Consider the following 14,352-nt stretch of genomic DNA (forward strand, 5'->3'; position numbering starts at 1 on the left):
CTGAAACCCGGGAGGGCTCTGGTTTCCCTAAGCCGAGGGGAGGCCAAGCCCCTGGCCCCAGGAGGCGTGGGCACAGCGGGCCCGCTTACCTGGGGCCCTGCAGCCGCGCCTGCCATGGCTTCGTGGGCGTTGGGCTCTGGGGGTCTGACGGGCAGAGCCCCACACTCTGAAGCTTGGCTCCCCTGAGAAATGGGGCTGGAAAGTCATAGGCTCAGTGGGCTGGGGGACTGTAGCACCTGGACCCTGCCCAGGGCAGACCGGGGCTGGGTGAGAGCCAGTGACGCCCGTCACAGGAGGGGCGGGAACCCGGAACAGGCCCATGTGTTCAAAGGCAGCTCCTACCGTCGCAGCCAGAGTCTCCCTGGTCACACTGCGCAGCAGCCAAAGCCGCAGTGTCGCCGGGCAAGCAGCCGTCACGCCCACGGGCCAGCGAATGGGGCCCCTCCTACCGACCACAGCCCCTCACCGGGGACAAGTGCCACCAGGCAGTACGGACGGGGACCCCTAAAACATGGCTCCACAGCTGGCATCCTTCCTTTGGCAGCCAGAGCTGCACCCTCACCCTGCCCAGGCCACGTGCCCCTGGCGGGACTCGGGTCCGTCCGGCGCCCCCTGCGTGGCACCTCGCTGACACGACCAGACACGCGCGACACGGCCTCCTTTCCCACGCCACCCTGAAGTGCGTCGGGCGGAGCACAGCCCAGGCGCTCACGTTCCAGGCTAAGAGCCACGCGAACCGGCCTGCGTCCGTCGGGCATTTGCCTTTGCCCGGACTCTGCTGCTGCTCTTTAGGCAGCTGTTGGAAAAGCTGCCGTACCCCCGGAAGGCTCCTGCAAACCGCAGGGGACAGGTACCCTGGCTGAGACCCACGGGGCCGGAACACCAGCTAGAGGCCGGGGGGGGGGGTCTGGAAACGTTAGGTTAGGGTTCCTCCCGCAGGGGGTCCTGGGGGCACCTTACGAGGGCTCTGCACGGTCTCGCCTGGGCTGCCTGCCGATAGCGGATCCACCGGTAAACGTGGCCAGGGAAGGAGGCTCTACCGGGGCGACGCGGGCGCGAGAACTGATTAGCCCTGTGGCCGGCAGGAAGGGCAGGGCAGCAGGACAGGAAACGTGAGGGTTGGACGGAGGTGTCCTCCAACAAGCCAGGGCATTGCTGCCCCTCTCCTGCCCCCTGCCCTGCCCTGCTCCCACCCTGTCTCCTCCTGGCCAGCCTGGGGCTGTGCCCGTCATGGAACTGGGGCCCTGACTGTCCACCCGGGCGGGGGCCAGCCTCCTGCCCCAGCTGCTCAATGACACCGGCCCCTGCAGCTGCTGTGGCCTGCTGCCCTCTTTCGCCAGGGCTGAGTTTGGTTCCTGCGGGGCAGCCGCAGGGGGCTGGGATGCAGCCGGCTCTGCCGGGAGAGCTCTCCCACAGGCCGGCACTGCTCTGAGACATGGCAGCAGCCGTTAGACCAGTGGGGACCTGCCGCTGCAGGAGGGAACGGGGCCCCGCAGCCAGGACCCCCCCTTCCCGCTGGGACCCAGGTTAGAGAGGCTGCCACCCCCCTGGGGCGCGAGGGATGGAAAACGTTCTTTCAAAATGTAGCCACTAAAAAGCCTTAAAGAAGCTTGAAGCCTCCCCAGGAGCCAGCGTGTAACCTGGGGAGGGCGGGGGCATGGACAGGGACTGCTCTGACTGGCCAGAGAGCTTCTCCCTGGGGTGGGCCCCACAGGGCTGGAGTAGCCCCTTGTTTGGGCAGGCAGGGAGCTGCTCCAACCCCTACCAGTTCACCAGGACTGGTAAGCTTCAGGTTTCACGGAAGGGGGGGGGAGGGGGGAGGACCAGCGGGCCCTGCTCTGGGACTCTCAGGCGGCAGGTAGAAGAGAAGGTTTATGGCTTCCCAGGGACACAGCGCAGCGCAGACTTGTTACATAAGAACACAAGAACGGCCGTAGGGGGTCAGACCAAAGGTCCATCTAGCCCAGTATCCTGTCTGCCGACAGTGGCCAGCACCAGGTGCCCCAGAGGGGGTGGACCGAAGACAATGATCAAGCGATTTGTCTCCTGCCATCCCTCTCCAGCCTCTGACAAACAGGGACCAGGGACACCATTTTATCCCCTGGCCTTTTATGGACCGAACCTCCATGGACAGAAACCAAGAGCTGCCTGTACAAACCATCTTCGGGATAGGGGGGGCCCAGAACCAGGGCTCTGGGCCCCTGTCTGGCCCCCCAGGCCAGCTGGACTCCCTGCATCCTAAGCCAACTGGGTATGTCTACACTACCCCGCTAGTTCGAACTAGGAGGGTAATGTAGGCATACCGCACTTGCAAATGAAGCCCGGGATTTGAATTTCACGAGGAGTAACGGTAGTTCGAACTAGGAAGCCTACTTCGAACTACCTAGTTCGTGCCCCGTGTAGCCGCGCTGCACGGGGTTCGAACCAGCGGGGTTTTAAAAATGGCGGCTCCCCGCTTATGCAAATGAAGCCCGGGAAATTCAAATCCCGGGCTTCATTTGCAAGTGCGGTATGCCTCCATTACCCTCCTAGTTCGAACCAGGAGGGTAGTGTAGACATACCCACTGAGACTAACTCACCCCCAGCAACCAGTCCCAGCCCCGCCTCCTCCTGTGTCCAGCTTCCTCCGCAAAAGGGGTCACCTGGTTGCATCTCCCACCTAGGCTCAGTGACAAGAGAGGCGGGGCTATTGCTGGGCTGGGCAGCCCCTCAGTGAGTCACACCCAGAACTTCCATCCCCCGTCAGGTGCCAGTGCAGTGCCCAGGGAAACTGAGGCAGTGCACACAGGCACAGACACACACTCACACACAGTGTTACAACAGAGCAGCACATACAACACAACAAGCGAACAGAGCACACACAATCCCCACCACGTCACACCCACGTAACCGTTCACGTCCCTAAGGCTACTTCTGCCATTTGGGCAGCCGTGCCAGGGCAGTGAGCAGCTTGCGCTGAGGCAGGTGGAGGAGCTTCTGGCTCAGGACACCCAGCCGGAGGGGGTGCCAGGGAGAGGCGGCCAATGGGGGCATACAGAGCGTGCTGGGGAGGGACGAGGGTTTGTCTCGGGAAGGAGGGCGGGGCAGAGAGCAGGAAACATTTTTGTGCGATTTTTTTTTTAACAAAAAATGCAATTTCAGACCAAATTCAACGACCAATTTCAGCTGAAACAAAATAGAACCCCCCCCCCCCCCCCCCCCGGTAAACGTCTGCGCGGAACATTCCCCCTTGTCCTTGCAGCAAGCCGTTTCATTTCAGCTTCCCCCAGTTTGTGGGAAAACCGTCGCAGACATTTCAACCCTTTGGGAATGAGAGGGAGTGGCTCACTCCATCCGCTGGGCTCCCCTTGCAGCCAGGGAAAACGAACACGGGTCCTGCGGTGATCTGGAGGAATGTTTCCAGCCCACCACTGAACATGGCACCGGCCCTTGGGACCCCCTGCCAGCCCCCGAGAGGAAGGCCTCTAGGAGGTCCCCTCCCGATGGGGGTAACGAGAGTCTGGACTTCGACATCGACCGCAAACGTGCCCGGGCTCTCGCTGCAGCATGTGCCAGGTAACCTCCGCCCCGCAATCGCAGCGCTGCCCACAGCCTCCAGGCCAGCTCTGACGTGGTCACCAAAAGGGCTGACAAATGGGGCGCTGTGGCCACCCTGAACAGGACGGACTATGGGCGGGGGTGCCAGACAACTCACCACCACCACGTTCTGCAGCCTCTGTCCTCCGACCCCACGGAGAATAGCAAAGGAACGGCACCATCCGCTCCGGAAACTCCCTGCTACCAGCAAGCGGGTCTAGAGGGTGCTGGGCGGGCAGGCAACAGGACTCCATGCCTCTCGAGGTCCCTTCCCATTCTAGTGTTCTAGGAGTCTATGAAACCAGGAAGAGAACAGGAGCCCCCTGGGCACCACCTGCAGCCCCCGACCCAGCCCCTCTGGCGCATCGTTAACGATCTACAGCCTCACCTGGGTAACGATCCCGCCCTCTCACAGGCCCTGGGGCACAGGCCAACCCTCGCCTACAGCCTCCAACGAGTTCTGTCCAGCAACCACGTATCACCCCCCAGACACTCACCCAGGAACCCGCCCCTGCAATCAGCCCCGGTGCCCACTCTGCCCACACAGCGACACCAGCGCAGGACCTAGCCACACCAGAGGCTCACACACCTGCACGTCCGCCAGCGTGATCTCTGCCAGCAGTGCCCCTCGGCCACGGACACTGGCCAAACCGGGCAGTCTCACGACAAGACATAAGTGGACATGAGGCGGGTGTCAGAAACGGGAACACGCCCAAACCCGTAGAAGCACATTGCTGGGCACCCTTTCACGGGCTTACAAGTAGCCATTCTTCTCCACAGGCATTTCAGGAACCAACGACAGAAAGGAATTGTGGAACTGACCTTCATATGCAAACGTGACAGAGACACGGGCCGCATGGGCCATTGTATTCAACACCCACGTGGCATCAAACGCTAAGGAGGGGACACCGCCAGCCCACTCGGTCGGCCTCCTTAGCACCAGCCCTCTCCCCTCCCTTCTTTTCTGTCATAAAATGGGAATTTTCCCTTTTTCCTCCACTCTGAGGACGTGGGTTTTGCCCATGAAGGCTCAGTCGCTGCATGAATCTGTGTGTGTCTCTATGGACAGCGCGTTGTTACCGACTCACACGCCGCCCTTCTGAGAATTTCAGAAATGGGTCACTTCAGTTCGCTCCAGGCAGGACCCTCTCAGCTCGGCCAGGGAGTGAGAAAAGCTGAAACTCACCCAGCCCCAGAGCAGAGGTTTCACTGCAGACCTGGCAGGGAGGGGCCTGGTGCGTGGGGCAGGGGCACTGTACGGAGGAAGTGGGACCCCTTATACTCTCCTCCCAACCAAACCGCAGGGCTCCTCGTGCCCAACATGCCACACCAGGCAGCAGCGGCGAAGGCAGGTTCCTGAATACGCAGCTTGTTGAAGTGAGCTGTGAATATGGGGGGGAGGGGGTGATACCTCAGCCGTGTGCCCGGCCTCCAAGTGTGCACCTGAGGCAGGCTGGCTTCACTTTACCGATGTGCGCTGGGGCCCTTGAGAGCAGCCGTTCTCAGCGTGGGCTGCTCGAAGCACCTCAGCTCACAGAGTTTAAGGCCACGAGCAACCCTCAGATTATCTGTCTGAGCCCCGGAACCTCCCAGGCCACTGACACTGCCCAGCCCCCACACGCTGAACCCAGCCACCAAAATCAAAGCAAGTGTCACAGGCCACCAGGGACTAAGCTACTGTGTGCCCCGGGCAGGGGGAGAGGGACCGAGCCGCCAGTGCTGGCAGGGACCGGGGGAAGTGAGAAACACCCAGAGGAGCTGTCACGTTATTGGATTGTGAGGGGAGCAGCCGGGTCACTGCTGCACCCATGAGGGGGGGTGTTCGCCCCCAAAGTGGTACAAAGGGGGCCATGTGAGGGGTCAAACAAAAGCTACTTTCTTCTGATTCTGAATCTGCTCTTCATATCTCTGTACAATGTGTGTGTGTGGAGTTAGGGATCTGTAATCTGTGTGGAGACTGAAAGTCTCTCTGAGGGTATGTCTACACTACCCCGCTAGTTCGAACTACGTAGCCATTCCGAACTATCTGTACACCTCGTGGAACAGGAGTACAGATAGTTCGGCATGGCTACGTAGTTCGAACTATCTAGCCCGTGCTGTGTGTAGCCGCGCGGCACGGGGTTCGCACTAGCCGGCTTTTAAAAATGGCGGCGCCGGCTTTATGCTAATGAAGCCCGGGAAATTCAAATCCCGGGCTTCATTAGCAAGTTCGGTATGCATACATTACCCCGCTAGTTCGAACTAGCGGGGTAGTGTAGACATACCCTGAATGTGCTTGAGCATTGGGCAGAGCCCGGCCTATGGACATGCTAATTAGCGAGGCCCTGTGGGACAATGGCACTTGATGGGCCAAGGACACACCTCGGGAATGGTGACCGGCATCTAAGGGCTACCAGCAAGGAACACAGGGATAGGCCGCTGGCCAGGTGACCTGCTGCAGCCAAGAAGAGACCAGGAAGGATGTATAAAGATGCCATGTGGCGGACTCCATCTTGGGGCTCAGCTCAGCACTTCATCCCAGAGGCAGCAGTGCAGGGATCGAAGGGCTGGAAAGACCTGTGGACCCATCCTAACCTAGGATGCGCAACAAGGACTTCTAAGCCAGCAGCTGTAACATCTCTGCTAGAGCCTACATCGAGAACTGAGAAATTCGATGCATGTAATGTACTATCCTTTAACAACCTCACTCTCAGGCTTTTCTTTCTCGTAGCAATAAACCTTTAGATGTTAGATGCTATAGGATTGGCTCAGTGCGATCTGTGGGTAAGGTCCGGAGGATAAATTGACCAGGGATCTGTGGCTGGTTTCTTGGAACCGGACAGGACTTGTTCGGGGTAGGTGGGATTGGGTTCCAGACCCCCCACCTGTGTATGAGGCCCGGGACCATCTGGGGCACGGATATTGCTGGGGTGTCGGAGGGGTTTTGCTCGTGAGGCTTCAGGCAGGCAGCTGAAGCGCTCTGTGGGACTGGTTTGTGGCCTGTGTGGAGAGGTCACCAGTCTGGGGGCTGTAGGAGCCCGGATTTGAGCAATTCGCCCTGAGCGGACGCCCTTGGCGGTGCCCAGACCGGCCCGGTCTGTCACAGGAGCCTGGTCAGGCCTCACTTTAAGCCACAGCGCCCACCTGGATGTGAGGCGCTCGCAGCTCGAGAGCATCCAGAGCAGACGCTGGGAAAAGGCCCAAAGCCAGCGGGAGGCAGGGGGAGCCAGGAGCCCAGGCCCTGCCAGAACAGGGCTGGCAGGAGCTGGGCCAAGGGGCTTGGTGGGAACAGGCAGGGTTGCGCAAAGGAACAGAGCGGGGGCAGGAAGGCCTGAAATGCCCCTGGGGTTGGAGGGGGGGAGACAGCGGCTCATGAGATGCTTTTCCCTGCCCGAGCCCATTTCCAGCAGCCCTTCTGTGACGCACCGGGCCGTGTCTGGGCACAGCTGAGGGCGTCCGCTCAGGGCGAATTGCTCAAATCCGGGGCTTCTTACAGCCCCCGACTGGTGACCTCTCCACACAGGCCACAAACCAGTCCCACAGAGCGCTTCAGCTGCCTGCCTGAAGCCTCCCGAGCAAAACCCCTCCGACACCCCAGCAATATCCGTGCCCCAGATGGCCCCGGCCTCATACACAGGTGGGGGGTCCTAGCACCCAATCCCACCTACCCCGAACAGGTTCTGTCCGGTTCCAGGAAACCAGCCACAGATCTCTGGCCAATTTACCCTCTGGGCCTTACCCACAAATCATGCTGGGCCAATCCTTTAGCATCTAACGACTAAAGGTTTATTAACATAAGAAAGAAAAGCATGAGAGTAAGGTTATTAAAGTACAGTACGTTACATGCACCGAATCTCCCAGTTCTCGATGCAGGCTCTAGCAGAGATGTTACAGCTGCTGGTTTAAAAGTTCTTATTGCACATCCTACGATCAGGATGGGTTCACAGGTCTTCCGGGCTCTTCGATCCCTGCAGTGCTGCCTCTGGGATGAAGTGCTGAGCTGAGAACAAAATGGCATCGACCACATGGCCTCTTTATACCTCCTTCCTGGCCTCTTCTAGTATGTAGCAGGTCACCTGGTCCTCAGCCTCTCTGTGTTCTCTGCTGGCTGCTCTCAGGACAGCCCCCATTCTTTGGGCGTGTCCTTGGCCCATTGAGTGCCATTGTTCCACAGGGCCTCGGTAATTAGCATGTCCACAGGCTCAGCCCTGCCCAATGCTTAACCACATGCAGGGAAATCTTCAGTGTCCATACAAGTACATGCTCATAATTGCACACACAGACATTATACAAACACATGAACAGCGTACACAGGTTTAGCAGATAATAAGCTTCTATTCAGCACCTCACATGGCCCCCTTCTATACCATTTTTGGGGGCAATACCCCCACCTACGGGTGCATTAGTGATCTGGCTGCTCCCCTCAAGATCCAGCAACGTGACACCTTCCCCCAGCATCCCCCCAAGAGACTAGTCCCTCCCGGCCAGCTGTTCTGTACCCCCCGCGGGGCAAGCAGCCAGAGCAAGGCCTGGCCATGTGCTTTCCCCCACAGGCCACAAGCCAAGGAGATGAGCAGAGACGGGACAAGCCTGAGAAATCCTCTGCGGGAGACAAGCCCCCGAGCCAGAGTCCTGCCCCAGGGGGTGATGCCCAAACTCATGCACTTAGATTCCGAGGCCCGAAGGGATGGTGAAGGTTGCCCAGGATTGGCCAGGCCAGAGCACTGCCAGCTGCCGCGCGAGAGCAGGGCCCCGTGGGGAGTGGGCCACGAGCCAGCGGCGCACACGGCCCCGCTCACGTGTGGCCAGACACGAAGCGCCTGCCGCTCTCCCTCCACGCATCCTGCTGCAGGCCAGCGGGTGGGCACGGGATGGAGGCCTCAGGTTTAGTCCTGGTTCTACCCCCCCCCAGTCCTGGTTGGCTCAGTGGGGCCGTGTCAGGCCGTCTCTGCCTTGGCTTTCCCTCTGGGGGCTGCCTCTTGCTTGGTCTGTACTGCGGCACCTGGCGCAATGGGCCTGGCTCCCCGCTGGTGGCCGGACGGGGGTCTGCAGTGAGGCACTGGTCCTGCCTACATTTATCAGTTCCCACCGCGGAGTGGGGAGCTGCCAGGCCGGCATCCCAGCCGCTGCCAGAGGGGACTCTCAGGCGGCAGGTAGAAGAGGAGGTTTACTGGGTCCCAGGGACACAGCGTAGCTCAGACTTGTTAGCAGAGGAACCAGGAGGCGTCAGTACGATCCAGCTCGGGGATGGGGGGCCCAGAGTCCTGCCCGGCCCCCCAAGCCAGCTAGACTCCCCCTCGCTAAGCCAGCCGAAAACTCACCCACCCAGCAACTGGTCCCAGCCCCCTAGGCAGCCCCCCCCCCGCCCGGGAGCTTCCCGGGCCCAGGTGGTATCTGACTATCATCGGCTGCATCCTCCCCCTCGGGCCAGGCCGGCCGGGCCATTCCCTACCTGCCTCCCCTTAGGAGTCTCCCCAGATCCCATCCGCCCCTGGGCACTGCGCCCACGCGGAGTCGCTGCAGGGCAGCAGGGATCACACGCAGCACGACAAAGCCGACAGTGCAAACACAATCCCCGCTGCCTCGCACAAGCGACACTCAAGCCAGCGACTCACCACGAGATTCCCGATGACCATGACCATCAAGAAGACAACGAGGCACATGGGCTGGCCAGCCACCTCCATGCAGTCCCACATGGTCTCGATCCATTCCCCGCACAGGATGCGGAAGATGATGAGGAAGGAGTGGAAGAAGTCGTGCATGTGCCAGCGGGGCAGCGTGCAGTCCTGGGAGATCTTGCACACGCACTCCTTGTAGCTCTTCCCAAACAGCTGCATGCCCACCACGGCGAAGATGAAGACGATGATGGCCAGTACCAGGGTGAGGTTTCCCAGAGCACCCACAGAGTTGCCAATGATCTTTATGAGCATGTTGAGGGTTGGCCAGGACTTGGCGAGCTTGAAAACTCTCAGCTGGAAGGAGGAGGAAACAGAACCCTCGATTGGCCTGTGGAACTCCCTGCCACTAGATCCCACTGACCTCGAGGGGATGCAGGATTCTGAGTGACAGCGCTGGATGGCATCCAGGCTGATAGCAGGAAATACGAAAACCCGAGCATTTTGGAAGGGGTATGAAGCCTGCGGCGCCCAGGCCTAACCCAACCTCTAAACACTGGGCGGGGGGAGAGGTGAAAACTGTTGTGGGTCTCATAGCTAGTGCGCCTGCAGGGTCTCTGCTGCTAGCTGGGCAGAGACAGGACGCTGGGACTTGGAACCGCCCCCCACTGGTCCTAGATCAGCTCTGCAGCAACGCCAATGTGCCTGGGAGTTTCGCGGCTGCCCCAGGGAGATGGGCAGGTGGGAGGGGGAAGGAGGCTGCTGTGGCTCCTCTCAGACGGACAGTCCAGACGCCTTCCCGGCGCCCGCTGCGCTCCCAGCTCGGGCGTGTGCCCGTCCTGCCCCCAAGCCCAGTGCCGGCCAGTGGGTCTGTCCCCCAGCAGCGGGGCCCAGGAGCCTACCAGGCGGAAGGAGCGGAGCACGGAGAGGCCCTGCACGTTGGCCAGGCCCAGCTCCACCAAGCTCAGGGTGACGATGATGCTGTCGAAGATGTTCCAGCCCTGCTGGAAGTACTCGTAGGGGTCCAGGGCGACGAGCTTCAGCACCATCTCCGCCGTGAAGATCCCGGTGAAGACCTGGAAAACAGCCCCCGTCAGAGCCCGTCTCCAGCCCTCGACGGCGGGACGGGTCCAGGGAACCTGCCCGGTCGTAGGCAGCCTGGTGACTGAGCTTGGGGCCTGGTCCCCGGCCTGCTGCTCTTTGCACGGCTGCACCGGCCCCGGCTGGGCCGCCTACCATGCACCACGGCCCCTGCGCCGAGCACACGGGCCAGCCCACCCCCACCCCAGATCGCTCCTCCAGCCACGGGCCACGAACTCTCAGCCACAGGCGCCGCGCGGCTCCCCCTACGGTCCGCGGCACGCGGGGGCGGGAGGGTGCGCGGGAGAAGGCAGGGCTGCAGGAGCTCCCCCCCTGGCTAGGGCAGCAGTGAGAGCAGGGCTCTGGGACTCGCCCCGCACCAGTGGGCAAGGGCAGACTCCACCCTGGGACAGACCCTCACCCGTAGCCAGCCAGGGCATCCCCAGGGACACGGGGTCGGCCCGCCATGGTCCGGGGCAGCCCAGGCAAGTCTCACGGGGCTAGTTACAGAGCAGTGCAGAGCCGGGAGGCCAACGGGGGCAAGGAGGCGCAGTGCTGCCCGGGCGGCAGGAGGTGCAGACACAGCGGGCTAGCCAGGCCGAGATCTGCCAGGGGATGGAGCTACATTCCAGGGGAACAGACCCGACAAAATGCCTCGTACCTAGGTGGGCAGGGACGCAGCCTCGGGCCCCTAAACCTCAGCCCCCCAGGAGCTGGGCATGGACGACAGGGGCTGCATCACGCCCCCGAGCGCAGTGCAGACGTGTCCCCACAGGGAGCACACGCCCCCGAGCGCAGTGCAGACGTGTCCCCACAGGGAGCACAGGCCCCCGAGCGCAGTGCAGACGTGTCCCCACAGGGAGCACATGCCCCCGAGCGCAGTGCAGACGTGTCCCCAAAGGGAGCACATGCCCCCGAGCGCAGTGCAGACGTGTCCCCAAAGGGAGCACACGCCCCCGAGCGCAGTGCAGACGTGTCCCCACAGGGAGCACACGCCCCCGAGCGCAGTGCAGACGTGTCCCCACAGGGAGCACAGGCCCCCGAGCGCAGTGCAGACGTGTCCCCACAGGGAGCACGCAGCCCCGAGCGCAGTGCAGACGTGTCCCCACAGGGAGCACACGCCCCCGAACGCAGTGCAGACGTGTCCCCAAAGGGAGCACACACCCCCGAACGCAGTGCAGACGTGTCCCCACAGGGAGCACATGCCCCCGAGCGCAGTGCAGACGTGTCCCCAAAGGGAGCACACGCCCCCGAGCGCAGTGCAGACGTGTCCCCACAGGGAGCACACGCCCCCGAGCGCAGTGCAGACGTGTCCCCAAAGGGAGCACACGCCCCCGAGCGCAGTGCAGACGTGTCCCCACAGGGAGCACAGGCCCCCGAGCGCAGTGCAGACGTGTCCCCAAAGGGAGCACAAGCCCCCGAGCGCAGTGCAGACGTGTCCCCAAAGGGAGCACAGGCCCCTGAGCGCAGTGCAGACGTGTCCCCACAGGGAGCACAGGCCCCCGAGCGCAGTGCAGACGTGTCCCCAAAGGGAGCACACGCCCCCGAGCGCAGTGCAGACGTGTCCCCACAGGGAGCACAGGCCCCCGAGCGCAGTGCAGACGTGTCCCCACAGGGAGCAGAGGCCCCCGAGCGCAGTGCAGACGTGTCCCCAAAGGGAGCACAGGCCCCCGAGCGCAGTGCAGACGTGTCCCCACAGGGAGCACACGCCCCTGAGCGCAGTGCAGACGTGTCCCCACAGGGAGCACAGGCCCCCGAGCGCAGTGCAGACGTGTCCCCAAAGGGAGCACAGGCCCCCGAGCGCAGTGCAGACGTGTCCCCAAAGGGAGCACAGGCCCCCGAGCGCAGTGCAGACGTTTCCCCAAAGGGAGCACAGGCCCCCGAGCGCAGTGCAGACGTGTCCCCATCTGGCCCATCACGCCCCCGAGTGCAGTGCAGACGTGTCCCCAAAGGGAGCACAGGCCCCCGAGCGCAGTGCAGACGTGTCCCCAAAGGGAGCACACGCCCCGAGCGCAGTGCAGACGTGTCCCCACAGGGAGCACACGCCCCCGAGTGCAGTGCAGACGTGTCCCCAAAGGGAGCACAGGCCCCCGAGCGCAGTGCAGACGTGTCCCTAAAGGGAGCACACGCCCCCAAGCGCAGTGCAGACGTGTCCCCACAGGGAGCACACGCCCCCGAGCGCAGTGCAGACGTGTCCCCAAAGGGAGCACAGGCCCCCGAGCGCAGTGCAGACGTGTCCCTAAAGGGAGCACACGCCCCCAAGCGCAGTGCAGAGGTGTCCCCATGTGGCCCATCACGCCCCCGAGTGCAGTGCAGACGTGTCCCCTAAGGGAGCACACGCCCCCGAGCGCAGTGCAGACGTGTCCCCACAGGGAGCACAGGCCCCCGAGCGCAGTGCAGACGTGTCCCCAAAGGGAGCACAGGCCCCCGAGCGCAGTGCAGACGTGTCCCCAAAGGGAGCACACCCCCCCGAGTGCAGTGCAGACGTGTCCCCAAAGGGAGCACACGCCCCCGAGCGCAGTGCAGACGTGTCCCCACAGGGAGCACAGGCCCCCGAGCGCAGTGCAGACGTGTCCCCAAAGGGAGCACAGGCCCCCGAGCGCAGTGCAGACGTGTCCCCAAAGGGAGCACAGGCCCCCGAGTGCAGTGCAGACGTGTCCCCAAAGGGAGCACAGGCCCCCGAGCGCAGTGCAGACGTGTCCCCAAAGGGAGCACAGGCCCCCGAGTGCAGTGCAGACGTGTCCCCACAGGGAGCACACGCCCCCGAGCGCAGTGCAGACGTGTCCCCAAAGGGAGCACACGCCCCCGAGCGCAGTGCAGACGTGTCCCCAAAGGGAGCACACACCCCCGAGCGCAGTGCAGACGTGTCCCCACAAGGAGCACACGCCCCCGAGTGCAGTGCAGACGTGTCCCCAAAGGGAGCACACGCCCCCGAGTGCAGTGCAGACGTGTCCCCACAGGGAGCACACGCCCCCGAGTGCAGTGCAGACGTGTCCCCACAGGGAGCACAGGCCCCCGAGCGCAGTGCAGACGTGTCCCTAAAGGGAGCACACGCCCCCAAGCGCAGTGCAGACGTGTCCCCACAGGGAGCACAGGCCCCCGAGCGCAGTGCAGACGTGTCCCCAAAGGGAGCACAGGCCCCCGAGTGCAGTGCAGACGTGTCCCTAAAGGGAGCACACGCCCCCAAGCGCAGTGCAGACGTGTCCCCACAGGGAGCACACGCCCCCGAGTGCAGTGCAGACGTGTCCCCTAAGGGAACACACGCCCCCGAGCGCAGTGCAGAGGTGTCCCCATGTGGCCCATCACGCCCCCGAGTGCAGTGCAGACGTGTCCCCTAAGGGAGCACACGCCCCCGAGCGCAGTGCAGACGTGTCCCCACAGGGAGCACAGGCCCCCGAGCGCAGTGCAGACGTGTCCCCAAAGGGAGCACAGGCCCCCGAGCGCAGTGCAGACGTGTCCCCAAAGGGAGCACAGGCCCCCGAGCGCAGTGCAGACGTGTCCCCAAAGGGAGCACACGCCCCCGAGCGCAGTGCAGACGTGTCCCCACAGGGAGCACACGCCCCCGAGCGCAGTGCAGACGTGTCCCCAAAGGGAGCACAGGCCCCCGAGTGCAGTGCAGACGTGTCCCCAAAGGGAGCACAGGCCCCCGAGCGCAGTGCAGACGTGTCCCCAAAGGGAGCACACGCCCCCGAGCGCAGTGCAGACGTGTCCCCAAAGGGAGCACAGGCCCCCGAGCGCAGTGCAGACGTGTCCCCACAGGGAGCACACGCCCCCGAGCGCAGTGCAGACGTGTCCCCAAAGGGAGCACACGCCCCCGAGCGCAGTGCAGACGTGTCCCCAAAGGGAGCACACACCCCCGAGCGCAGTGCAGACGTGTCCCCACAAGGAGCACACGCCCCCGAGTGCAGTGCAGACGTGTCCCCAAAGGGAGCACACGCCCCCGAGTGCAGTGCAGACGTGTCCCCACAGGGAGCACACGCCCCCGAGCGCAGTGCAGACGTGTCCCCATGTGGCCCATCACGCCCCCGAGCGCAGTGCAGACGTGTCCCCATGTGGCCCATCACGCCCCCGAGCGCAGTGCAGACGTGTCCCCATGTGGCCC

General features: G+C 63.1%; 1 protein-coding gene across 2 annotated transcripts in view; it reads right to left on the reverse strand.

Moving 5' to 3' along the window:
* SCN4A (sodium voltage-gated channel alpha subunit 4) overlaps window positions 1-14,352 on the reverse strand; it is a 174,108-nt gene that overhangs the window by 54,210 nt on the left and 105,546 nt on the right. For both annotated transcript variants that reach the window (XM_075911769.1, XM_075911768.1), the window contains exons 14-15: window positions 10,073-10,246; window positions 9,171-9,527 (exon numbers count right to left, since the gene is read on the reverse strand). In XM_075911769.1, coding sequence (XP_075767884.1) covers window positions 9,171-9,527; window positions 10,073-10,246 — 531 coding nt within the window. The remainder of the gene's footprint in view (window positions 1-9,170; window positions 9,528-10,072; window positions 10,247-14,352) is intronic.

Source organism: Pelodiscus sinensis, chromosome 29, assembly GCF_049634645.1.
Source record: "Pelodiscus sinensis isolate JC-2024 chromosome 29, ASM4963464v1, whole genome shotgun sequence".
In the NCBI taxonomy this organism is placed as follows: Eukaryota; Metazoa; Chordata; order Testudines; family Trionychidae; genus Pelodiscus; species Pelodiscus sinensis.